At 43.0% G+C, this 27,434-nt stretch overlaps 1 protein-coding gene across 1 annotated transcript in view; it reads left to right on the top strand.

Annotated features, from left to right (window-relative positions):
• The first annotated feature begins 8,853 nt into the window (after positions 1 to 8,853).
• Positions 8,854 to 27,434, top strand: part of AMER3 (APC membrane recruitment protein 3) — a 39,685-nt gene continuing 21,104 nt past the window's right edge. Inside the window, exons 1-2 of the mRNA XM_051781541.1 lie at positions 8,854 to 8,997; positions 15,784 to 18,822. Of these exons, the coding sequence (XP_051637501.1) occupies positions 15,805 to 18,804 (3,000 nt within the window). The 5' untranslated portion in view covers positions 8,854 to 8,997; positions 15,784 to 15,804 and the 3' untranslated portion in view covers positions 18,805 to 18,822. The remainder of the gene's footprint in view (positions 8,998 to 15,783; positions 18,823 to 27,434) is intronic.

Raw genomic sequence — 27,434 nt, 5'->3', positions numbered from 1 at the left:
TACAACAGCTTGAACAAAGGCCCCTTTGCCTGTTACATCTCTGAAATACATTTTGTGAATGTTTCCCTGCTGAGACGCTACAGCATCCCCAGGAGAGCCTTTGGAGCAAGGAATCAAGCCTGTCTCGCTGCAGGTTCCTGTGCAACAAAATTGTGCATGCCCTAAAATTAATTTCGTTTGACTAATTGACTTCAGAAAGCTTTTCCCGGTTTCTGCTCTCATTAATGCAAGTTCAAAAAAGGCCCAGTGACCCTCGGAGCCAGCACAGCGTGATGGAGCAGAAAGGCATTAGTATATATGTGACACTCCATCTCTGATATTGGACTGAATTAATCAGATGGCTGTGCTGGCTGGTAATCAGTAATTTTTCACAGAAATATCGAGTGTTCTGAGTGAGAATCTCTGCTCAAATGACTGTGATACTCCAGGAAATACTGGCATCCCTTCAGAGACGCTCAGATTAATTCACCCATCTGTGCAGTGAGGAGAGTGAGAAGGAGGTTTACAGCACTTGCAGGGTTATCTGTAAACCCCACTGTGAATCTGGAAAACAGCTAGGTTTCCAAAAGCACAAGAAAATCGGTCATATTTAAGTTCTTACCATTGTCTCATATTTTATTTACTTAACAGAGGGGTTCCCCCCCACTGATTCACATATCCAGTAATAGTTCAAGCACTGTAACAAAGCCTGCTTTGCTGGGATCTTGTTGATCAACTGTTTTTGCTATCTAAGATGTTTACCTGCCTGCAATGCTGCTTTTCTGATTTCTAATGAAAGCGGAGTTCCTTTTCCAGACTTTTTCTCCCCTCTGGAGGCACTTACACAGCCTGTCTCTACCTAGTGTCATGAAACCTTTAAATAAAGGTAATGTTTTCTAAGAGCTCTCTCACTATCTCAAGTTAGTCTAACCTGGCTGTTAGGTGTAGAAGTTATTAAAAGGCAGGGACAAGCAGGCAGGTACAAAGAACAAGATTTCATAAGTCTTTATGATCTGAAAATTAAAATAAAAAGAAGCTACAATACTGTTATAAATTTTCCTGTTAAAAATTCTCTGAGATTTTGCAACTAATTACTTAATTCCATGAAAGCTGACTTTGACTATTCATTTTTTCTCTGTCATGAAACAAATTAAACCACAATTATATTAAATAAGAATATGCAGTGGCTGAGAGTGTAGTTTGGACTGCTCTCTAACCAACCAGCATCTCTCTTATAAGCATAATAATTCATATATTAATACAAATTATGCCAAATTCAACCAGCAAATTGAAAAAGCCCAAAGAATTAATGGAAACAATAAATCCTTACATTTGCCTAAACATTTTTTTCTGTCTAGAAATATTTCAAATGCTTATTAACTGAGAGCTATTCTTCCTGGATCCTTTTAACTGCACTTCCCTCCTTTTCTTCTGTTGCCTGAGTGTGCTATATAAAGATTGCCCACAACCAGGGACAGGCCCAGAGAGCTCCCAGAGCTGCTCCAGGGCCTTCTGCAGCCCTTTTCCTGCAGCCCCGGCCCCAGGAGCTCCCACACACCACAGAGGCCCCAGCTGTAGGTGCAGGAGCTGTACCCCCTTCCCCTGCCTCCTGTCCTGGGCCGTGTCCCCAGCTCTGAATGGGGCACACACACAGTAACCCATTGCTGGGGTGCTGAAATGCAGTGTCATTATGCCTGTTTGCTTCAGCAGTGGCTCTGCTATCCCTCTGCTCACAGAAAGTGCTGATAGTTGCCACAGTCTGACAGGTGTGTCATCTCCTCGGAAGGCTTTTGTCCTCCCGTGAACTGCCAGAGGAGGACTCTGAAATAGAGCACACATTGCTGATCTGCTCATCTCACACCCTTGGAGACTGAAGGGATGTGACAGGCCAGCACCTCAATAATCACAACTACATCACATATTTCACATGGAAACAGCAGCACACATCAGGTAGATCAAGCAAAACACTCACAACTTCAAATATCTGTTCAAGTGTTCAAGAAAGATCTTTATGGGACAGAGAAAACAATATTATTATGAGAGAAGCCCTGACCAAGGGGTCTTGGGAGCACCGTGCCAGGCACACAGACTCACCTGGGAGGTGCTGCTGGGAAAGCAGGTGATTCCTGCCTACCTGGCTGCCCACTCCTCCCCTCACTGGCACGGGCTGCAGCATTTGTGGGAAGAGCATCACAGCAGGTCAGAGTCAGCCTCCTCCCTGACTCATCCTTCTCTGCATATTACCTTGGCTCTTCCACTACCTAGGTATGGCAGCACCTTGTTATTTTAGGTAATTTCTATTTACTGGGGTAATGCTTCCCAATCTGGAGCAGACTAGCCTGGGTTTTATCCATGCTGGCATTAGGGAAAACATCTATGACAGGAAAGAGCCAAAGGCAAGGAAATCTGTCTCCTCCAGCCCCAGCCAGCAGCACTGGCACTCCCATGACTGATTTGCAGGGTGAATAGCACAGACCCCCTGCCCTGTGCTGTGTGAGGGGTTGTAGCAACACTTTTGTACAGAACTTCATGCCAAAGCAACAAAGGAAGAAATCAAGGTCCCCATCTCTCTGTCATCCTCATACCATTTCTGTGACCACACATGTACCTACGTGTGAATCCAGACTTCATTCTTGACTGGGCAACTCATTTAATGAGCTGAGGAAGAAGTTAACTCATTTTGTGGCTGGCTTCTGTCCACTTCTGTCAGCTCTGAAAGGACCAGGCTCTCTGAGACACTGCCAAGCTCCAAATGACTATGTAGCCAAGACCATGCAGTCAGCAGCACTCCCCACTTCGCTCTCTTTCATACACCTTCCTCTCAAACTCTGCAAACTCAGCAGTCTCTTGCTGCTTTTTTTCCTACAGTAAAATCCCAACATATCAAGGGCTTTGAAGCACCTTAAAGTGTCTGATTTTCCAGAGAAGTTAGACCCTGCAAGGTGTTTCAAGCCAGGTGCCTAGAAACAAAGTTATTGGAAATACACTAGTCCTTTCCAAAGGTGCAGGTTGTAGAAGTGTGTTTGTATGGCAAGAAATTGCCATTCCCAAGGCCAGGTTGGATGGGGCTTTGAGCAACCTGGTCTAGCAGAAGGTGTCCCTGGCCAAGGCAGGGGGTTGGAACAAGATGATTTTTAAGGTCCCTTCCAGCCCAAAGCATTCTGTGATTATGTGATCTCTGTATTAAAGCTGAAGAATAATTTCTGAATCTCTTTTCCCAGATTAAAGTGTCCTCTTTCACAGGCTTATCATCCTCCTCAACACACAGCAACAAAGAGCAGAGCATCCACCCCGTCCTAACACATCCCTGCTCTCATGGCCCCAGCCCAGCTCGTCTCCAAGCTATCCTTGAACTGTCTCCCAGCCCTGTGCTGGCACTCAGCTACTGCTTCAAAAATGGCTTTTGCACGTTTGTAGGAGAGATATGTAACAGTTTAATATGCTTGAGTACTGCCTGGGCACATCAGCTGGCTCAGAAACATTAATAACCCCTCTGAAAAATCAAACTGCTGGGAGAGATTGTTTTGTTGCAGAGTGACGGCAACAGCCGAAGCTATGAAGGGACAAAGCCCAAGGAATAGTACTCAGCAAATCACTCCTCTCTAAATAGCTACAAGACCCATAAAATATCATATTTTAAAATCTTCTTGTGTAGCTGCAAACCAAACGATGACCTCGGCACTGTCAATACTCACGATACATTAATGGAGCACTTCGTCAGACGCCGAGTTCTTTCAGGTTTACTGCTTTATTTGCTGTGACTACAAAAATACATTACTGGTCACATTTCATTACCATAAGAGCCTTGCCTGTAATGCCATATTCCTACCATAAACAACACTTAATGACTCCAAGGAACACAGGGGTTTCCCCTCCCAGCTGTGATGGCAGCTCAGGCAGCAGCAGACACGAAGCTTCTGGAGTTGGCCACTGCCACCTGAGCACATGGGAGGCAGGAGAACAAGAGCAACAAACATGGCCAAACACAATCTCTAGGTCTGCTAACAAACTGCATTTAGAACGGTGTATTTTAGTCTTCTCTGAGATTTACGACTTGCCACCTCATAACAAAATCTGGCTGTGACATTGCCACTAAGAACACAAATCAAACACATATATTTATTTCCAAAATGCATGTTCCACTGAGTAAATCAGGCAGAAGCATTTTTAACCACATTGTTACCAACTGCACTGCTGGTGGTTTCAAAGGCTTAATTTCTCACCTGTCTTCCAAATGTCCTTTTGTTTGCCTGTGTTTAGATACTGACTGGCAGACCAGTGGAATTTTATGTACAGCAAGGTGCTACTTGTTGCAGTTACAAACTGGCTGTAGTGCTCTTTTTCCTCGAGGACTGACCAACTACCCTCAACCAAGAGGTTTCTTCCCTCAGAACAGGATTTATGATTTGGCTGTGCCCTCCATACCACCCAGGAGGACTCCTTTGCAAGATCCTGCGACAGGTATATCTTCTGCAAGCCAGCTTCTGTGCAACACACCATTTGTGTTTTCCACTGAGATATGAAATAAAAGCACACAGGCAGTGACAGGCAGCAGTGGCAGCACCAGCCTGTCCTGCTCACAGCTCGCTATGCCCCGGTCCCTGTGTTTAGACCTGAGCCTGCTGTGCTAGTGTGCTCACCCTCACCAACTCAACTGACTACTCACTTAGCTCCTATCTAAGTCTTTTTGGTTTTAGTCCTCCTTTGATCCCAGCTGTGCCATGAGAGCCACTGAAACAGTTTCTGCCACACTGATGGCCGGTATCTATTATGTGAAGCTGTGTATCTATGGCTACTTACACCTATATATCTTTTTTTTTTCAGTTTCCTCACTGAGCCTTTAACAAAGTCTTCAGAGCACTTAATTGCATGTATTTGGGCAGGGAGCAATATAGAATTAAGCAGGGAAATCAAGTCACACAAAACAGTCATAAAAAAATTTCCTATAGTCTGCCCTCAAGTCATCACAATAGCAACTTCCTCAGCAGAAGCTGAGGAAAACTTTGCTTATAGGTTGCACTGGGATGCCTGTGGAATAGCATATTTTGCCATCCCCACACTTTATGCTGAATAATTACTTTACCTTTGAGATGGCAGCAGCAGAGGTATTCTTGCCTCATCTGGACAGATGTCTATGACACACAGGCATATCTGGAATGGAAAAACTTCTGAAAACGTGACCTGTATTTAAACATTTCTGTAGTCAGGTCCCTGAGGTTTTGTGTCCTTCCCAGGTGTTGTGTCTGGTTTCCAGAGCCTGGGAGTTCTTCATAATGTCATGAAACAGTTCTTCTGATGTAGTTCTTCATAGCATTTAGTGCAGCACATTTTTCCACATTGATTTTTAGACAGGTATTTATTACCCAAGAGCTTTTTGTTTAAAATAGAAAGTTTAAGGGCAGCCACTACTCCAACTAAGGCAGCTGGAAAAATGTTCTCACCACTTAATTTTTTTTCTCGAAAGCCCTTTTAATTCTTTGAGGCAACAAGCAGTTCACAATCAGCCATCCATAGTCCCTGGAACAGCAATACTGAAAATGTGATCAGTCCCATTCCCGAGGCACTCCGTGCTCCTCTCTGTCCCTGAGGGCATCACTATTGGGGTGGGGAGGCCTGGCTGGAAGGCAGGACAGCCAAGCTTTTTAATACCATATTTTACATTTGTGACCCGACCTGCTCCACCTCATCTCCTTGGCAGCAAACCTTAACATCAACGCCCCACAGGGAAACAAGCGGGAGACAGTGAGGGAAATACACTTGCAGAAATCTGTGGATAAAAATCCTCCTACTTCCATCCTGAGTACTGATGTTATTAACAGCAACTCACAATCCTAAAATTTGCAGCATAAACTAGCTCACCAAGCAACTGAGAAGAGAGTAGCAATTAAGTTAATGAAAGCCCTGGGAAGCTGTCAGATAAGCTGCAAAGATTGCTCCCTTCAACCCAGGGCAGTCTTCCGGAAGCGGTCTGGAGAAAAAGCTCCATATCCATTACCAATTCTTTTCGACATGCAAACCCAAGAAATAGTGATAAGAATCCATGAATAATTAAGCTTAACCTGATGTTAGCAGAAAGCTAAACTGGACTGGGGATGTTAGACTCTTCATTAGTTCACTGGCAGGAAACAGCTCGGGTCAAATTCATTCTGTAAGCAATTCCTTGGAAACAAATAGAGTTATCTCAGCTCTTTCTTCTGAGTTTCAGGGTAAAGAATCTGCTACATTCTTCCACGGCAGAAAATTGAAAAATAGAACAGCTTGGGTTTTTTTGTGAGTTGCTCACGCTAATAGTTGTTTGTTGCATCACTGCATGCAAACATTTTCTGCCATGGGGAGGCACAGGCTTCCAGGGTCTGGGAGGCTGGGCTGCTGCATCTAAAATCTCCCTCCCTGTGTTTCCACACTGCCCTTTATGTGGATTTTCCTCCTCCTTTCCCCAGTCCTCCTCATACCAAAGATCTCTGCTGTCCTACTCTTCCCTCTCCAGGGACTGTACATTCCTTAGTCCTGCTTCCCTCAAGGGCCCTCTTCTTACTCCCCATGCCAAGGGCTGTGTGCATCTGCTAAACAGATGGCAGCTGTGCCATGTGCCCCTCATTTACAGGGTTTGATTTCCCTTCCCTTTTATGCCCACTGATGCCCAAAACAATTCTGGACAGACTGAATTAATCAGAATTAATCAGAGAGGATGATTAGGTTCTCCAATGGTCAACATTTTGAGCCAAGCTGATCATCAGCCACAGTGAAATAGCCTGAAACAAAGTGATAGCAGAGAAAGATGGTTCAGGGAATGACAAGTTGAGAACTGTTTAGGAAAAACACACTGTATTGTAATGCATAAAGGCTACCATAGGTCAGCTGCTGTTCAACATACTGTGCATTTGCCATTGCATGCAACGAGACTGGTATTTAGGTCAATGCAGGCTATGGCTATGGATTGATATGGCCAAGCATAACTATAGATATCCATGGCTATAGATGGCCAACGGATTTAGGCCACTTCCCTGATGAAGCAAAATAACAGGCTCTAAAGATGGAATTGCCTGTCCATACGGGCATCCTGAAGTAAATATCCTAAAACCTCAAGTTCTCTCATCACAGAAGCTGCTTTTGGTGAAGAATGTTATTTGGTGAAGAAATTTTTCCTAATATCTAATTTAAACCTCCCCTGGCACAACTTGAGGCCATTTCCAATACTGTCACTTGTTACTTGGGAGAACAGCCCAACCCTCCCACCCCACTAATCTTCTGTCAGATAGTTGTAGCGTGATAAGGTATTCCCTGAGCTTCCTTTTCTCCAGACTAAACACTCCCAGCTCCCTCAGCTGCTCTTCATCAGACTTGTGCTCCAGACCCTTCACCATCTCAGCTGTCCTTCTCTGGACCTGCTCCAGCACCTCAATGTCTTTTCTTCAGTGAGGGACCCAAAACTGAACCCAGCACTCGAGGTGTGGCCTCACCAGTGCTGAGTACAAGGGGACAGTCACTGCCCTGGTCCTGCTGGCCACACTACTGCTGATACAGGCCAGGTGCCATTGGCTTTCTTGGCCACCTGGGGCACAGGTGACAACAGTGACTCTCATGTTCATCACCATTTCTAACAAGCCTTGATTTTACTTTGAACAAAGAAGGACTGCAACGTTTTATAGGCTCCCTCATTCCAAAACAGAGTGCACAAAGTGGGGGCTCTCAAAAGCACCATCCCTGCAGAGCAAGGATGTACTACCTGAAAACTTGGTGGCTTCACATACCCATCATGAAGAAAGGCTTTCTCCTATATTAATACAAATATCTCATGCAGAATAAAAAACATCAAATCTATTTCTAATTAATGCATTTCCTCTCATGATTATTTTTAATCTACTTGCCAGAGCTAGTAGGATTCACTCACAGCTTGTTCTTTCCTCCCACCAGTCTTTTGGTGAAATCACACATGGGCTTTCTACTTGTTGCAGGTTGGACTGAACCCAGGAGTGTTTGTCCAATATACAATTTTCCAGTTTCTACCATCGGGGCACCTGAGTGGCTTACTGGCTGACACTCAGAGCAGGAGCACTCTGTTCTGCCTGCTTTTAAGTTAACAAACTGATTTTTCAGCTTCAGAAGCTTAGACAGCACAAAAGTTCAAGCTCCTTCCCTCCCCCGTCTCCAAGGTTCAGTTCAAGCACACGGTGAAAAGGAAGAGAACAGGTAGCAGGTTAAGGTTTTTGTCTCTTTCTGCTGTGATGTGGGGACAGAAGATATATATATATACAAAGATATAACAAAGAATGATGTAATATCAGATTGTAATATCAGATGTTCCCTTCACTGCACACTGAAGAGGAAGCTGGGCTGACCTTAAGGAGAATTTGATAAATGGGGTTTGTGGTAGGCAGTATGAGGCTCACACCAGGCACTCCAGCTTTGGGCAGCAGAAATATTCACTCTTTCCCTTTACACCACTTTGCTCCCACACAAAATCCCCTCCAGCTTCAGCATTAACACAAACCATACAAAGGGTGGCACAGTCCAATAATCTGCACAGCCTGCAAGTGAAGCTTCTCACTAAACTAAGACACATTAGGTTCACTTTTCCTGAATCCTAGTCAGAAACAAAACAGCACATGAGAAATGAAATTAATCTGGATGTGTTCCTCCCTGTTTAATAAGCAGTCATACAGAGGGGAACCAAAATGCTGGCTCAGGACTCCTGAGCTTACCTTCTGGGCTTTTATTCCTAAAGCAGTGGAGGCATTTCCCTTATTCCAGCAGACAGCTGAAATAAGCATCTTTCCTATATCAAGCTACATGTGGAAGCTTAGAATCTATATAAGGTACAAAAAAGCTACAAGCAAGAGGAATGAGGGGGTGGGGATGAAGGAAGAAGGAGGAGGAAAAGACAGGGGGTGGAGAGTAACACTGGAGAGCAGCAGTGGTCCAGCCCCTCAGAATCTGAAAAGCATCACAGGAGCCTCTGGATAAAGACCAGCCTCAGAAGCAAGGAGACGGAGGATTTCTGTTCAGTGATAAAACATGGTGAGTAGGAATTTCGTGATCTCTCTTATTGTTAGCTCTGGTGCAATGGCATTTTCTTTGCTCTGACACTCACAGCCACTCTGAGGGACTGTGATTTTGGGATGACTGGTTGTTTTTGAAGCATTGCTTTTTACTTCTTTTTCCATACGTTTGACAAGTGTGAGCCTGTGTTTATATGAATGCGCATCCTATGTCCTTTTAAAGCAATAAATTATAGAGGACAGCTAAAGCTGTCAGCATTAACACTTTGCTGTCTGGTACCAACAGGCTGCTGGCCAGGGCAAGAAAAAATGCCCTGTTTCCTTCTCAGGTACCCAGTGGAAATTTCTGCTCTGCTGCCTTCTCCCAGCAATACAGTGATGATTTGACAGCTCCCTGTGCAGGAGTTGATGCTGCCCTTTTTCATGGCATAATTTAAGCAGTTACGTTTCTTTCAGTCTCAGGTAGAGAAGAAAACTGAATGAGGGGTGCAGAGGTTTTGTCAGAGAAGGAGCCTCCTTTTGTCATGGTCTCAGCCTCCTTCTGTCATGCTGTACACCCCATGGGGCTGGGGGGAGCAGTTGGGTGCCCCATATGGGCCAGGACTGAGGGGAGCAGTGGGTGCTGCTGTGCCCCCGGGGATCCCTCCTGTCAGCACACGGCAGGACAGTGTGCTGAGAGTAGAAACATATCTAATTTTACTATGAAAAATCCTGAGCTCCACAAAACAGTTGTCAGGGCTTAAAGGAAGGTTCAGACTCCCCTATAGCACACTGCTAATAAGATTAAGCATTTAACGACACATCTTTCTAGTATTTTGCTGGGGCAGTGTAAGATTTTACTTTGTGTGCTCATTGGAACTACGACTGAAGAAAAAAACCCACCAATGTTTTTTGCTGGTTCTTCATGGAAAGCCATTGCCTGACCTAAATGTATATGCAAGGAATTAGGCATCATGAATTAGCCAAGAGAGACAAATGGTTAAGGGGAATGATAAGATACAGGCACTAAGGATGACGAGAGTACTCCTCCTGAGGAGAGGCATGATCTCAATGCAGGTCTGTGTGTCACACAGCCGCCTTTAAAAATAAACATTCTGCTGTTTCCTGAATGATGACTGTCCCTGATTACATCCTCCATCCTTCCCACCCTCTTCTTTTTGCTTTATAATGGAGATGAGATAGTGGCAGAGTAATCAGTTTAAGGGAGAAGATGAGCCCTGCTTTAAAATCCTCTTTTGTTTTTACCAGAAGAACAGTTACATTTATTTGCTTACTAGAAAACAGTGTTACAATAACTGCAGGGAGGGTATAACTGCCCTCGAGTAAGAAGGCATTTTTTCTGCTTTGCAATTAAAAATCAAATTAATAGAATGGAATATATGTTCATTATTATTAGCAAGTATTTCCACTATTAACTTTTATCTTCTGAGATAGACAGTTAATGTTTTTGACTGCAAATAAACAGTCTTATTCAAAAAATATCCCCCCCCACACACTTTACTGGGAGCACCAGCTGTTCTTTATGCATTGCTGATTAGATCCTAGGCATTAAAAATTAGTATTGTCCACTGACTTTGAAAGTAGCTGTGGCTTTCACCACCTCAAGCTTGATTGGTTTTGCATTTTAGGACTTCCAACTGGTGCACAGCAAAAATCCTCCCAATGTTAACTGGGCATAGGAGGGGAGAGCCTCCCAGATTACTCCATTCTTTTTGCCTTTCCCATCACACAATTTCTCAGGAAATATTTTTAAAAAACTTTTCATCTTAAAATGCATTCATTTTAAGCATAATTCATGTCCAAATGACCAAATAAGATAAATGTTTTCAGGAAATTTAATTATGCTGCTGCTTCTGAGGGGAAAGCAGGGTAACATTTTCAAAGGTACCTCTGATACTCAGCATCTTAAGTCTGATTGATATGAAGCCACTTGTGGAAAAGGGATTTTGGACTCACTCCAAACTTGTATCCTGAAATATAAAAACAATCCAAAGAGAGGTTTTCCTTCTTTTTAAATTAAAAAGCCTAAAAGAGTATTCAAAGTTTATAAACTCTTTCATTTAATGAAAGGAACATGCTTGGAGGGAGGTGAAATTCAGATGCTAAGTGATGCAGAATTCTGCTTCACAAGAGACAGCAAGGCACCAACTACACCACCTGCTTGATCTAAATGTAAAGAAAGAGCACTCCTATCTCCCCTGCAAAAACACTGTATTCTGAATTTTACTTATTTCTATCTCCAGTAGAGACAGTTGCATGTAAACTGCACATCAAACAAACAAGAGTATCCAAGCCAGACACTTGATAAGATTTTGGAATAAATGAACCTTAATTATATTTTTTGCTACTTAAGCAAAATTATTTTTGAGCCAAACCTGCTGAAGCCAGAGAGTTCATCTAAATTTCCTCTTTGAAACACTATTGTTTCTATCCCTGCAATCACACTGAAGCAGATACTTCTGCTTTCCCAGTTGGATGATCTTCCTAGTGCTACATGCAAGAGGACTGATATTGTACCTTTTCTTAGAAGATAACCTAAACAAAACTGTCCAGCTAGTAAGATATAAGATATCAATTTTGACACCAGCTCAAAACCCAAAGCAAGGCTTCCCCCATTCCAGCACAGAAGGAACCCTGTAAACAGTTGAGCCTGGCAAACAGCTGCAGGGACCATGGACAGAGGCAAATGGGACCCCTCTCTTTGACCCACATGACAAGAGGCAATATTTGGACAGTTTGAATCCTGCTTCCACCCATTTTCCTAAGGAATATCTGGTTCCATTGCACTCCTCTTTGGCCCTTGCTTGTTGACCTGGACTTAGGTAGAATTTAGGCCATCTGAATATGGCTCTTATTAACCAGAACAGTTACCTAATTCAGTCTTGTTCAGGTCCTCATAACCCAGAACCATAAGCAATTGCTTTGACTGTCCTAAAACCAAGTTTCCTCAGCCCACAGGAACGTGTTCATCTTTCCATTCTAAAACTTTAATTTACTTCCAGATGAATCACAGGTACAGTAAAACCTTCAGAGTTTATGAAAAGGCTGTCACACACCCTGCGCAGATGGTGTATGTTTGAACATGAAGTATCTCTGTGTTTTATGAGCAATATTATCCAAATTTAAAACAAAACCTTATTTCCATTATAGTATAAACCCAAAATCAAGATCTAATTGCCTGCTTAGACACCTGTGAAATCCTAAAAGTGAGAAGCTGGTATGATCAAGCCAGATAAAAGTACTGTTTACTGTGGATGGGAAGTCTCAATGCTGCTGCACCTAACATTGTTGTAAATGACAACTAAACTGTAGCCCTGTACAAGATTCGATGATGTCCTCTATTTAAACCCATGTATTTTGGACAAATAATTTCACAGATACTAAAAAAGAGGTCAAGTTTCATTACCAAAGAAAACATCCAGAATCTGTTCAAAACAGTATAACATAGTCTCAGTAGACTGACTGCTGGTTTCCACAGGTTTCTGTTTTTCACAGTGATTTTAATTGCAAATTGTATTTCCTTTACAAAGGTGGAAATCAGTCCCTCATATGTCGTTTATCCCCGTGGAAGAACAGATATACTGCAAGTTAAGTCCAAGGGAAGAATAATTAAAAAGGAACACACAGGCAATAGTGTAGCTGAGTGTAAGGGTCAAGAAATCCCAGAGAAAATGTACCATTTTTTAGATGCCTAGAATAATTTTTCATGGAATTTTGATTAGCTTTACACAAGTACTGGAGGGTAACTTTCCCTTACAGCACTTTAATCTGTTTGTGACTTCACTGGTACAGCTTCTGGGGTTAGAGATATAACTTGTGTCCCTGCAAAGACAAAAAATAAATATCATGGTGTAGTCCATTACAATAAAAAGGGCTAAAATACAGATTATAGATATATATGTCTATATCTAAGATACAGAAAGAGAGCAACATCACATAAACATTTGTTCTGTATTTGGGAAGAAGCTCATTGATAATTTATGTCATATGAGGATGAAGAGGAACTCATCGTATGGGAAGTTACAAATGTTTTAAAAAGTCTGCAGACTCTGGTGGTCTGTCCTGAAGAGCCCTCAAAGAATTGACTGAGGGGGTCTTCCTTTTGTTGGTGTTCATTCACAATAACATTTTTAATGTGGAAGATTCCCGAGATGAGACAGTCTTAAAACAGAATAAGCAGGATGACACAATGAACTAGATACTAAGTCTGGCATGAATCCTGTGGGAATATTAGGGAAAAGAATACATGGGATTAAATAGGGACATGAAATAATCAGAATACAAAGTTGGTGGCTAAATATATAGTAGATATTAAAAAGCCCAAACCAAACAAAAATCCCACAAAATCTAAATGACATCTAATGCCTTTTTCCCTCATCAGAGGAAACTGAAAAGGTAGCACAGGCTACCATCAGTGTATTTTACCTTATTATACTACATATATTCTCAGTATAGATGTTATTCAGGCCATTTGGGCTTTCATGTTAAAACTATTCATCTAATCTATTAAAAAAAAAAAAAGAACAAGCCCTAAAGTGTCTAGACCCAGTTGTCAGACTGGTTATCCACTGTGTTTCTTATAAGGGAGATACAATTCAGATCAAACATTACTTTATTACAAAGATTATCTAATAATATCCTGAATTCTTAGCTTTACTAAATGTCATAGTTGACAATAAATAAATCCACCTCTAAAAGCCTTTTTAATCCATCTACAGATAAAGTTCCTAAGTATGCAATATCCTACAAAAGTGACCCTTGCTTAATACTCAGAATGGGCAGAAACAGCTGCAGGACTTGAAGGAGTTCTATGTACCATTGTTATAAGGCTGGCATTTGCCATGTCACAGACCTCTAAGGAGCTTCTCAGCAGCACCAGGAGCTTCCCACAGGGACACAGTACCTACTTCTATACTTGCAAAGGACTGAGATGTCAGGCACTTCATTTCTGGGATATTAATAACTGGTCTTGCATCAGCCATTTCTGATTGTTTTCACGACTCTGTTGGAGTTCTACACACTGAATCTCTTGTCGATCACACCTTGCTTTTCAGAAGGAGTGTAATCCTGTCCCAGTGACCTATTTCTAAATATGCAAAACAAGTTTCCCGCAGCATCAGTGAACTCCAAATACCTGACAGCGTAGTAAAATGTTTACTGGCTTCCATTAAGAATGCTCTGCAACACTCACACGCAGCCCCAAGCACAAATAAATGTGCCAACATGTCAATCACACTGACAGACACCCATCTATCACCACCCACCATGTTTTCCCGAGCATGTCAAATATTCACACTCTACCCTTAAGTTTTCAGCCTTTTATCACTGACCTACATTTAGTTGTAAATATTGCTAATCACCTGCTAGTTTGCAGGTTCTGTGAGCAATGGGCTGTCACTGATCTGCCTGCTGGAGCAGAGCTGTGGGTGACAATTCTCAGATCTGCCTCTTACGAGGTGCTGATCAGAGTGTGGACATTCCCAGCAAGCCCTGGTGACTGGAAAGCCTCTGGAGGCTACAGACAGCTGCTGTAGTTCCAGGTAGACTGAAGACCACTTTAAGTTGTACTTAGGAGTACAAAGGCTTGGCTTGGTGCTGAATTTAAAATCTCCCATTCAGTGTCTCCAATTGTTTAGTTATGTCTAAACAATTCAAAACAAGATAAATCATTAACTGAGATTTCACTAAGGAAAGATCCAAGCATGTTCTTTCAAGAAAAGGGCTTGGAGTCACTGTCCTGCTTCCCATCCAGTAAAAATCTGTTCTTTGTAACAGCATTTAGAAAGTGTTTGTTTCTTCCCTGACCTACCTTTATGTAACTCCACTGACTTACTCGATATTCAAGTTGATACAAGACAAAAAAGGATCAGGCATGTCTATGAAATAACTGCTGGAAAGCTGAAAGCAACATGGCTAAAATAATGAATGACTAAATAGATTTATGAAAACATAAAACAGGTTCAAAACTAAACCATATAGGCAGAGCCTGAAACTGCCATTGATACAGGTACTAGAGTATTTTTACAAATAGCTAATCAATGCACAGTGCAGATTGAATGTGCCAATGCCTCTGTGCTACACTGTTCTTGTGAATCGGAGATGACTCCTCTGTCATAATTAACAGTGATTTTTCAGTATGGCATTTTTGACTTTTGACAATAAAAGTAGTAGTGCAGAAAATGTTCCATTATGTTCAGGAGGAAGCAAAGCAAACCCAGTAATTCAGTTTCAGCTCATTTCCAGGGTAGTACCAAGGTTTATGGATTTTCTATTCACAGGTAAGGATTATTTTATTATAAAATGAGTATCATGTGTCAAATGTTTGATCCATTTTCTCAGGAGATTTCCCACATTGAGCTCTCTGTCCTCCTCAAACACACAGATTTATGAGCTGCTGCCTCCCTGATGCACACATTTGCATGGTAAAGTTTCTCAGGAGTTGTTTTTCATTGATGCCTCTTCTACTTTCAGAACAGGACCTCTATCTTGTTAAAAGCCATACTGAAGTCATAATCCTCAATCCAACCCCCATTATTTCTAACATACAAACTGTTCTCTGACCCTCAGCTCCCAGTCCATAATGTGTACTGTCTTCTCCTCGCTGGATCTTCCAGCCACAACACCTTCAGCTTCACTCAATCTGTTTGTCATGCAGAACCAGGACTCAGTGATGGAAATGTCCAGTGATAGACAAACCCAATTCCATAATGCTTCATATCCTCCCTTTGTTCTCCAGTTGCTTTCCAAATTTACAAGTGCTAGCCACCAACCTCACAGTAGTTGTGTTCTGCTGTTTTCCTTCCAGAAACAGATGTGAGGAAGCAGCATGGAGCTCAAGAGAGGAAAGACCTTCATAAAATCCAGTGTGCAACACGAGAAAGTGCCACCAGTGCATACAGCTCCTACGAACAAAGATGAGATGGGGAAAGACAAAAAGGCAGCTCTAGAGGGAAACCAAAGTGTGGCTGAAGTCCAGCTGGCATGTTTGGCCACACACAAGAGCTACAGATTTTCTACCAGAGCAACAAAGAATGGAGCTGGTGACCACAGCCTGGAAAAATCATCTGGGTCCTCCTACAAACTTGTAAGGAAGAGTAAAACCCACGAGTGCGTTGCTGAGGCAGACAAAGCAGGGCACTGCAGCCCCAGCAGCAGGGCATGTGAGGAGGGGTTTTCTGGAAAGGGTAAGGGCAGACTTGTCAACAGCATCAGCTTTTCAGGGATGTCCAGCTCCAGCAGTAAGAAGGAGTGTGTGGTCAGCCCCAGCCAGTCTGCCTGCAGCAGTCAGATGATTGATTATAGGAACTTTGTGCCACAGATGCCTTTTGTACCAGCTGTTGCAAAAACCATTCCCAGGAAGAGGATTTCCCTCAAGAGATCTAAGAAAGGGCTCAGAGATATATTTCATATAAGAAAAAATAAGCCAGACAGCCTCACATTTCTGGTTGAGAAGGACAAGAACCTGTCCTCTCCAGGTTGCAAGAGTGAGTTGCCTGGGCGTCTTGCAAAGTACCTTTTCAAAACTGGAGAAACATTTGCAGCTGATTGTTTGTCACAGGACTGCTCAGACAGTGAACTGCAGTCTGACTCCTCCTATGACTGCTGCAACGCCCTGTGTGAAGATGTTGCTTCCCTGAAGAGCTTTGACTCCCTCACCGGCTGTGGGGAAATCTTTGCTGATGAGAGCTCTGCTCACCTGGAGCTGGAGAACAGCAAAGACCTTCTGCTGAGGCGAAGCAAGCACAAAGACAGCCCTGTCATGGGCTCTTTCCAAGGGGGGGTGGAGCAGCTGGCCTCTCCTGGCCAGAATGAGACTGTGGAATTTGCAAAGTTTTGGGACAACATCAACAAATCAGTACGGCTACATCAGAGTGCTCTGTTTGAAAAGAAGCTGCTGAAGATACCTGGTTCTGACACAGAAAAGATTAAAAGTCAGGCTGCCATACTGGTGACAAGCCCCCAGGTGTCACCTGATAAAGAAGGAGACAATTCCAAAGACAGCTCCACAGAAACAGAAACACCGAAAAGTGAAAACCAGGAATCCACATCCACAAGCGATGAAGGCTACTATGATTCCTTCTCTCCTGGACAAGATGATGAACTGAAGGAAGCTCAGACCCCTGGTGTCCCAGGTAGATTTCCAAGAGACAGCTACAGTGGAGATGCCCTTTATGAGCTATTCTATGACCCAAATGAAGTCAAAACAAACCCAGTCCTTGAGGATGACTTGTGCACATCAGAAACTGTTTCAGAGCAAGCCATTGAGATCCCTCTGTCCATTTACAGCTTTCACGTTGGAGCTGAGGAGAACATGGCTTCCCAACCAACTCTAGACATTATCAGCCAGGGGTTTTTCCACAGCTCGTGGAAAGGCAAAGAATGCTTGCTAAAGCTCTGTGATACTGAGCTCTCACTGACTATGGGGATTATAAACTGGCTGCGAAAACACTCAGGACTCATTTCCTCCCCTGACTCTCTTCAGAGTCCTCAATCACAGCCAGAAAAGTCCAATGATTCATCAGTCCTGCCCAGTCCCAGTCCAGAGCAGGAACTGAGCACAGAAGCTCATCAGGAGAAACCAAGCAAGGAAGATTCTAATGCATTTAATGTATATGTGTCTTTGGATGAAAGCAAATACACAGCCCAGGCCTCTTCAGTAAACACTGCTGAAAGAGACCACAGCCTGGACTCCTGCCCAAACACATCTAATCTGGATTTCCAAGGAAGAGAAGGGAGTCACCACAAGGATTTTTCTACAGTGCCTGGGATTGTGGAAACCACCAGATCATCAAGTTATGCACCACAATCACACGCTAATGGAGGCAACCTGCAGACATCTTCAACTGACAACGAGAAGGCGGCAACTTCATTGGGATGTGAGACATCTGGAGCTAAAAACCCACTGCCAGAAAAGTTGAACAGACAGAATGGCTCCCAGAGCTCTGAAAATCCTTCATTAGATGATAATCACGAAGTAGAATCATGTTACTCCTACAAGACTGCTGCAACCTCACTCCTAGATCCCCTTGAGAGGGAGGACAGAAACAAGCCAGTGTATCACTCTCTCTCTATTTCCTGTGACAAACCACCGCAGCCTCTCACCCTCAGACACTTCCAGAGCTACATTAGCCCCACACCAACAGAGAGCAGCACTAACATAGTGCAGCTCTTAGAGCACTGTGTAACACAGGTGGCATCATTAAAAATCAGCTATGAAAACAAGCAGCTGGAGGACAAATACATCGGGAATGAAATGAACAGTATCATTCATAAGATGTCTCGGTACAAAAACAAATTATTGTTGCAAAATGAATGCAGCTGCAGTGCTCAAAATCCAGAATACACCAGTATTCCTAGCACAAACCAATATAACTACGAGACCAGTTTACAATCCAGCAGTCTGTATTTGAAGCAAAATGGGGAGCAAATTTGCTCTGAAGATCAGAAAAGTAAAGCAAAAATCTTTGATGAGGTCACTGGAAGCAAGATAAATTTTGAATATGCCCAGCTAGATAATCAAGCACTCTCCTATTTAAAGGACTTCGGTCTCAGCCCAAGTGACTCTGCCCCTGCAACATCTCTTAGCAGACCAACGTTTTTACCTCTCTTTAACTCTGTCTGCTCAGACATACCTGCCACGTTCTCAGGCAGCACTGCTGTCTCTGTAGCTGACTCGCTGCAGCTCCAGGAGGCCAAGCAGTGCAGCTCAGGGCCCTGGGCTTACACAGAGACCCCCTGCCAGGGCCTGGCTGGAAGAAGTGTTCTGTCCCCTCTCCTAGAGGCAGCGGCCCCGGATACAGCAGTGACAGCGAGGAGCCATCAGTAACACACCTGCATGGAGAAGGTGAGTGCTCACAGGAAGTGTGATATTTAACGTGAAATGAGTAACATCTGTTCCCTTTCCACTGAGAGACACTTACAGCAGCTGTCTGACGTATTCGAGGTCTCTCAGCTACGCAAGGGTCACACAAGAAAGCCAGGGATCTTGCAATCTTCAGGAAGAGCTGAAGCCAAGGCATGCTCCACATGCAAGGCTTGACAGGCTTCTCAAGAGAAGGATTATAGGGGCTGTGCTGCACTCAAGCATTTGACAATCCTTGAACCACACTTCCACAGTATAGGGAGATCCAGAATTTGTCCTCTGGCATAGAGTAAGAAACAGCAGATGAAGCACTCAGCCATTGTGCCAGTTCAGGTTTGGCAGTCACGTGAGGCTTTGGGCCAGAGCAGGTACCCTCTGTACACACTGTTCTAACTCTGTGCCAGTAGAGAACTCCTCTGTCCTCCAGCTGCTGAGAGGAATTCTTGTAGAAGTACAAAACTTGTGGAAATCCTCTATCATGTGCCCTGCAAATCTGACAGATTGGCTGGACTCTGCCCAGCCCTGGCACTCTGAGAAGATCTCTTTGGAGGTGGTGGAAGAGGAGAGGAGGCTGCAGCAAAGACCAGGATAGAGAATTAAGGAACAGCTCATTATTGAACAGAGGGACACAGGGAACATAACACTTCTCTGGCTCTTGTTGCTCACAGTAGTGTTTCTGCTTCTGGTCATCTCTAAAGGCTTCCTAAGCAGCACAAACTAAAAAGGACAGTGTTTCTCTCTGCATGAGGCAAGAACATCCTTACATTTTCAAGTCTGTGGAGGTTCAGCCACCCACTTGGCTATTTATATAATAGTGGAAGTGACCTTGCCCACTAACAAGTCTCCCATTGCAGGGAGCAACATTTTTTTAGGGTCTGCATGAAGTTAAGGGCCACAGACTGTCAGTTTTCCATACCCTTTATTAACACATCATTCAGTTATAATCTGTTCATCAGTGAATTAGGTCTTCCTCTCCTGTAAGAAGTGATTCTAGTTTTTTTTCCATTTTTGTTGCAAGCAGTGCTGCATTTGTGAAGTTTCTGCTGACTAGCAAGTCACCTACTTATGTCACCGGATTTTTTAGCAGAACTTGTCATTCAAGAACACATCACTATCGTTAGAACTACTTGCCTCTTTTAGATATTTCTGAAATTAAAAACTGAGTAACAGGCATGGCAAGGTTTGTGCCAACAGCTAGTATATGTAAGAAACCAGGGCTAGGCACAGCTTTTTTAGGTTAGAAGAATAGATCAACATATGCATGGCCTGATATTTTTAAGTTGTTGTGAATATTAATCCACAGGGTACTGCTAAGAATATCCCTGCCTTCGCAGGCTAGGAATGCAAAGGGATTCTAATTTTGAGGAGCTGCTTTCTGGTAGAAAGAGAGAAGGGAGTCAGAGCTGTGTGACTGTCAGGAGTGGTAACAGACTGTATCTTTACACTGAACAAGACATAACACGAGCAGACATTCCTGGGCTGGGGGCACTTTCTTTGCATTGTATCAAGTGGCAGCTGCTGTGTGACACCACGTGCCAGCACCGACAATACCTGCCAGGGCAGGGATGTGACACAGGTCACAGATGCAGCATCACCTGAGTCTCAGAGAGAAGGCAATTCAAGTTTTTTCCAAAAGGGAACTGTTGGTTTTTGATAGAGGTTTATCTAACAGTAAAAGGAATGGCACTTCAGAATATAGATGGAATTTGCCTTTTCGTAAGGTGACTTTAAGGACTGGGCTCATTTCAAGGAATCATTTTACTGCAGCCTTGATGTTTGTTACAATTTCTTACAGAAAAAAAAAAATAGACAATAATTAAAATGGCTTTTAACATGGTTAAAAGAACTGGCTCTAGTGACAGATATAAACACCGCCATGTGACCGAGTTTTCCTACGCAGTATCTCTTGCCTGCCCACATTCCCAGATGGCCCACAGGTTTGCTGGAAACTTTAAATCTTTGTGAAGATGACTCAGGATCTTTGCCTTGATCACGGGGGTGGCAGTGTAAGAGAGGCAATACACAAACATGGTGTCACCCCTGAATCCATGGAGACAGACATCATCGAGAAACACTCCTACGCTGGACATGACTGTGCAAACCCCAAGAGCTTGTACGTAAAGAAGGCTTTAAAATGCCTCGCTCGGCAGCTGTGAGAGAAGTGACGGATACAGAGGTGGCTCCTGCTTTGTTCCTCAGAACAAATGCAGCCCCTGCTCCTGCCATGGACTCCCAGATCTGACCTGAAGGAGGTGGGAAGAAGAAGGTCAACTTTCTTGCCATTTGTCACGGGGCACAGGAAAAGCTCATATCAGAAGCCATTAAAATCTCCAGGTTTCACCAGTCCATCTTCACATGTCCCAGTGCCCACAGTAACAGATGAGCCCATCCTCTCTGCTCAACTGGTGTGCAGGGTTCCCCCGAGCCATGCCTGGTCTCTGGGGCTTCGTTACCCTGTGATTAAGAGTGGTACAAGAAATGCCAGTCACAGCTTCTCCTCCATCTCTCCAGGGAAGCCTGGCATTTTAGAAAGAAAGCTGCAAATGTCTTATGTCTGAGCTCACCAGGAATTTGAACCCTGGTGGTAAAGGAATCCCAGGGGCAAATGGTATCCTTATGTGGGAATATAGAAGGCTTATGTAGAAGGTGGGAATTACCAGTAGAAAGTGCAATGAAAGGTATAATTTTCATTCTTCAGTACCTAAAGGCTAGGATTTAGTGAATGCAGTCCAGCTCCTGAATACAGAGAGGATTTTTAGATCTATACATTCATGGATCATAGAAGACAAGCTGCAGAAGTCTGTGCTTTTCAATCAGATGTTTTTCAGCAGGAAACTTCATCTTCAGCAAGGAAACAGTCCTCAAGCAGTGCATTGGGATATCTTTCCCAACTCTAAAGTCTCTGGAACTAACCAAACAGACAACACCGCATATCATAGCAACTGGACACAGCTAGAACAAAACAGTCTCTGCAAACAACAGCATTTCAGACCACTGAGCTATTTCTACAACGTAATGGGGTTTGAACTGCATTTTCCATTAACTGGTAGATGTGGCAAAGCAATAAAACCCATGTGTGCCCCCAATAATATGTGCTCACTTCATTGAAATGCTGAACTGCCACATTATGCACCAGTTGAAGACTTTGGATGTGTTTCAGTGATAGCCCTGAAAGGAGTGCATTGCAATATGCTTGCCCTCAGGTCAGCAAAAAAAATACATAACTGTCAATCAAAGAGGGATTGCTATAATAGATAGGGCAACTGTAGATAAAAGGAGACAGTATTGCATGTGTGATTGCTGTTATCAAGGAACTGAGATTCAGAAGCAGACGAAATACAGCCCAGGCACTGCAAGGTGACAGAATAATGTGTATGTGATACTTACCAACTGAAAGGCTACCCACAGTTTAGGCAATTCCTGTAATGCTCTTTATTCCCTGCTCGTTCAATTTTATTACTTCCTGGTTCAACTTCATTCCCGTTCTCTTAAATAAAGTCACATTTCTTCCACACAGATAATTTCTCAATCTGTCAGGCATAGGGAAGGCAAACTGCAATATTTGGATTTGATAAAAAGGAAAAGCAGAGTGGAGCCTCATCTGCATATAGGCAATTGTCTGATAAACGACAATATTAATTTTCAAAATGCCCAGAGATACCTTAATAGGTGAAAAATAAAGGCAGAATCTCTGTGCACACAGGAGGAAAGTGCATGGTAACATTCAAAGTCTGGTGTAAGAAATCTTCGTGTTTCCATGCTCTCTCTATGGCACAGCAAACGGGTCATCTCTCAAGTCTCACATGATAAATTTTAAAAACAACAAAGTGCAGAGACAGACAGCACATTTTCTGCATTGGAAGTGCCTCTGGCTCTGAAACATACACCTGTATAAAGTCAGATGCCCAGATGAGGTTGCAGTGCACTCGATATTGAAATCTCATCTGACAGTCCAGCAGCCACACACACACACAGAGTCACATCCACACACACACTGCTGGTCAGAGAAATGCACCACCAGGTACAAATGTACTGTTTGTCACATGTGGTGCTGCGCAAGCAAAGAGCAGGGAGATGGAGGTGACAGGTCACTGCCTCTGCTAATACATTTGAGTGTTAGTCACCATGTGCCCAGATACTTGGGTTAAATGCTAAATTAAACGATTTTCTCCTTCATTAAACACTGTTGCTTGTGGACTTGGCTCTGTCTCGCTGTACTGTCTCCATGGTACTTTGTCATCAATGCTCACTCTACCCAAAGTCAGAATTCTATCAGGAGGAAGAAATGTTCTCACCAGCTTACTTTCTAGAGAAGGGGTTTTCCACACAGTTATCAGCACAGATAATCCCTCAGATGGCAGATGCACTATAATGTGTTTCATTTTAAAACTGAAGAAATTGATTTGCTGCTTTACTCGCTATTGCAGCAGGATGGTTTCCATGGATACAGCCTTACAGGGACTCTATTTTTCCCCTGTTGACAACAGTACAGAAAGCTAAATTCTCATCTTCATTGCACCAGCATAAATTTGAAGCCAGGGAAATGATTATGAGATTTAACCTTGAGAGCAGCAATTGGCTCTCAGTCTCCTTCAGCCTCAAATTTGAGATTTTCAGGGGGATGGCAATGAAGGGAAAAAATAAAGGAAAAACAGTTTCTGTGGACAGCAGCATGGGCTGAGGGACAGGAAACAAACACAATGCCTCTGTGTGAGAAATGGGGAGCAGTCAAGGCAGAATGCAAACACTTTAACTGCTTATTCAGAGGTTTAATGTGTTCTCATTTAACTGCAAAAATACAAGTCAAGTTTGGGCTATATAAGTTTGACTATAGAAGACCTTAGAATTATCTGCATGGCACTGGCCTTTTGTTTAAAAGAATCAGTTGTTACCATTCTGCAGAAGACCTTCTTCACTTCAGTTTTGCTGAGATGGTCAGGAAGGCATAAGGGTTGGGAAGAAGGGGGAAGCGAGACTTGTGTCCAGTTACGGAGGCCTCCAAACAACTCTGCATCCCACCTCTGCCAATGGGCTGCAGAAGTGCTTGGAAAAGGAGTGTCAGAACCACAGCAAATGGAGAATTTTGAAACCTGAAGTAACCAGCCTCCAATATTCTGCTAATCAGCACTCTCTGAGCTGGACAGTGGCTCCTCCTGTATGTCTGGGTTTAGTGCTCCCTTTCCCAAACTCACTTAAGCATAGGAACTTCAAAGGTTTCTAATTCGTGTTATGAACCTTGTGTTGTTTAATGTCTTTAAGGCTCCTCTTAAAACCTGATGTCTATTGTGCTGTACATACCAGTTTTGCTTTGTAAAACTTCCAAAATATTCCTTTTGAATTTCCTCCTTTTCTGACATCTATTTGTCCCTAAAACAGACACTGTCCCATCTTGTGGCCTAGCAACACTCGAAATTACAGACACTGGTGTGATTTAGGGCAGAGGGGCCTCTATGTAAACAAAGTCTGAGATTACAGGGAGATGGAAAGAACAGAAATCCCCAGCACCAGTAAATTTTTCTAAAGAACCCACAAAACCAAAACCACTACCCCCCCAAAAAAAAAGCAACCAACAACAAAAAACCACCCCAAAACACAAAAAAGCCCCAACCAAAAACCTCCACCCAAACCCAAAATTGACCATCCAGTGAAAGGCATGAAGGACTGTTGTCATGAGCACAGTAGCACTGTGAGCCTGCACTCTTTTAAGGAAATGTCCAAAATACAGTTCCCCATCAGGTCTTACAGAAGGCTGTTCTGTTTTAAGCAAACTCTCCTTGTCAGTTCTTCCAGAAAGATAGACTGCACACATCTGCTGTGGCAAGTTTCTTATGTCACTCAAACCATGGGGACTGCATCTCTTTTACATTTGAAGGTGAGAAAGATATTCACAGTTCTTGGACAGTAACAGAGCTCAGAAAAGAGAGAGAAAGGCTTTCTTCTGCGAGAAGGAAGTACTTTGTGTTAGGTTTTCCCTATGGAGCAAGGCAATAATCTGAGCCTCTCTCTACATGCCCTGTGTCAGGCTATTCAGGGAAAGCTTGAGAGATCTTGTGGCACTTAATAACAGTGGCAGCCAGTGATGAGAACTGCACAAATGATACCAAGATACTGCAGCCAGCAAGTTTCTCTCTTCCTACAATCAGCTGTCCTCCACTTTGAAGTGATTATATCACCCGAGGGGAGACTGTTAGTCTGCAGGTCGAGATACAGGAAAGATTACTGGAGATCCAAGAAAAAGGAAGGTCCACTTTGTCCTTATAGAGAAAAGGAAGTCAGATGCAGATTGTATTGCTCCATCTCCTCTTCACAAGTCTTCTCCCATTGTGATACTTTCCTTTCCAAAGCTACTTCTTTTTCCTTTCATGATAACTTTCCCTTTAACTTGCCCCAAACGGGCTCAACTCTTCCCTCTCACATGCTGTACATTCCTTCTGCTGCCTCTCACAGACCAAATCTGCTTCAAAAACCTTTTTCCTTTCCCACATGGCTGCCAAGCTGACGCCTCCCAAACAGTTCTCCCCACCCTCTTCAGGAAGGCAGCCTCTTCCCCAGACTCATAAGATCCCTAAATCCCCATCTCACTGGCTGAGTCTGAAGCAGTGGGGAACAGCTGGGAAAGGAATTTCACACAAAGGAAGAAAAGCCATAATTTAGAACTGGCCCTTTCCTATCACTTGTCTCCCTGTTTCATTCTGCAAAGGAAATGTGCAGACTCTACAGAATCCAAACCTGCAGCATGTTGTAATTGATTATGCACAAATTGAAAATGTGCTCAGCACACAGAGCACAGAGGCTTCCCCAGCACCCACAGTGCCAGGCCTGCAAAAGCTTTCAAGCTCTGTTTAACTCCACAGAGCTAAGCCTTGGGTTCTGTGCTTTGCTCACACTACAGATGGTGACTGAAGGACATGGGAGAATCACAACCCAAGGTTAGGCAGGATTAAGGATTTTTTGCCCCCCCCCCCATCACTTCTTTGTTATGTTTCTCCACCTCACAGCCAACAGAGGGGGAAAAAAAATCAAGTCAGGGTGGTTTCTGGGCTGTGATACACAAACAGGGAGCTGCCTGCTGAGAAATCAGTGGCAAGACAAATTCTGTCTGACTTCAGCCTGGATGGAGAGGGAGCCTGATGTACAGCAGGAGATATTAGGCAAACCACTGCATCGAAAATTTTCACAGCTCCAGCTTTTCAAAGACATTGCTTTCAAAGACTCTGCTTTCAGCTGCACTTTTAGGAAATGCTTGATTGGGTGTTAGCCTTAATTAACCCTGATGCAGTTGCAATTTTGAAATACGGGAAGGGTGTATTTTACACAAACATCAAATGGTGCTTGTCAGCAGCAGGAAAAACATTGAGGGAAATGAGCAGCTCTTCCGCCTGTGTCCTTTAAATAGAGGATGCTGCAATTTGTGGCTCTTGCAGAAACACCAGCTCAATCTCCCTTCCTTATCTATTCTGTCTTCCCTCAAACATACAGGCAAGTTGGGTTTTGCTCTGACAAAAAGCACTAAGTAGACTGTTGCTATAGCAACCAACTCCCTGAAACCCATTTATAATTAAGATGGTGGTCTAACCACCCAAAAAATACATCCTGCAAAACCCCTAGGTTTGCAGCTTCCTAGGTAAAAACTGTGTGCTTTTACAGTGAGTCCCTCTGACCAGGGCAAGGTTGGTTAGGATGGATTGCAAGAGTGGGTCGGTCTTTGGAAGTAGTTTGCTACTGAGGTAGCAAAAAGATGTCAGGAAACAACAGGGTTGCAATGTAAGGCTTTTTTTTTTTTTCTGCTAGGTTTCTTAAAGCTTCAAAAAACCCCAAGATCGTACTTGAATCATCTCAGCTCTCAAAAGTACTCTTCAACCATAACCTGTAAAATTTTGGAACACCTAATGAATCATACTTACAAATTTTGAAACGCCCTTAGCTTTTTTTTTTCCTTCACAATTCAAAAGCTGTTTTAAAATCATGCAATAAAATTAATTAATAATTTAAGAATTACTTAAAATTATTAATTCAATTAATAATTTTTAGAAAAAGGTATGTTAGTTTTCCCTTTAGTGTTTACTAAAGGAGATGACAACTAGATTGAATGACTTAATGTGATCCTTGAAACACAAATTAAGAATGGATGAGGTTCTTTTAAAAATGACATTTATTGCTGATTGAGGGCTGTATGATGTGAATGACAGAAAATGGAGGCTTTATGTCATGAGATTTTATAGTGATAAACATATGTACAGACACCTAAAAGGAAGATGTCTCTCTTGCTCTTTTGACCTCTGAACTTTACAGATTTTATATTATTAAAGATAACGTACCCATCAGTCTATGTAAAAATTGTAATGCCTTCAACCCACAGTGGCTTGATCAAATAGCCATCAAACTATAAAAATATAAAATGCTGGGGCAGCTTATTGTTTCTCAAGTTAGATTATACTCTATTATAATGTGTTTCAGACCCACTTAATAAAGGGCCATTTAGGCTTTCAAGTATTAAAAAAATCCAAATATGAAGTGGGCTTTTAAAAGAAATCCAGAGACTAGGCACCCTTCATTTAACTGAATAGAGTTTACTCTAAATATTGATTGTTCAT

The sequence above is a fragment of the Manacus candei genome, unplaced genomic scaffold (genome assembly GCF_025592945.1).
Source record: "Manacus candei isolate 608988 ecotype Guabito, Panama unplaced genomic scaffold, ASM2559294v1 h1tg000015l, whole genome shotgun sequence".
Lineage (NCBI taxonomy): Eukaryota > Metazoa > Chordata > Aves > Passeriformes > Pipridae > Manacus > Manacus candei.
This window is presented reverse-complemented; position numbering and strand designations above follow the sequence as displayed.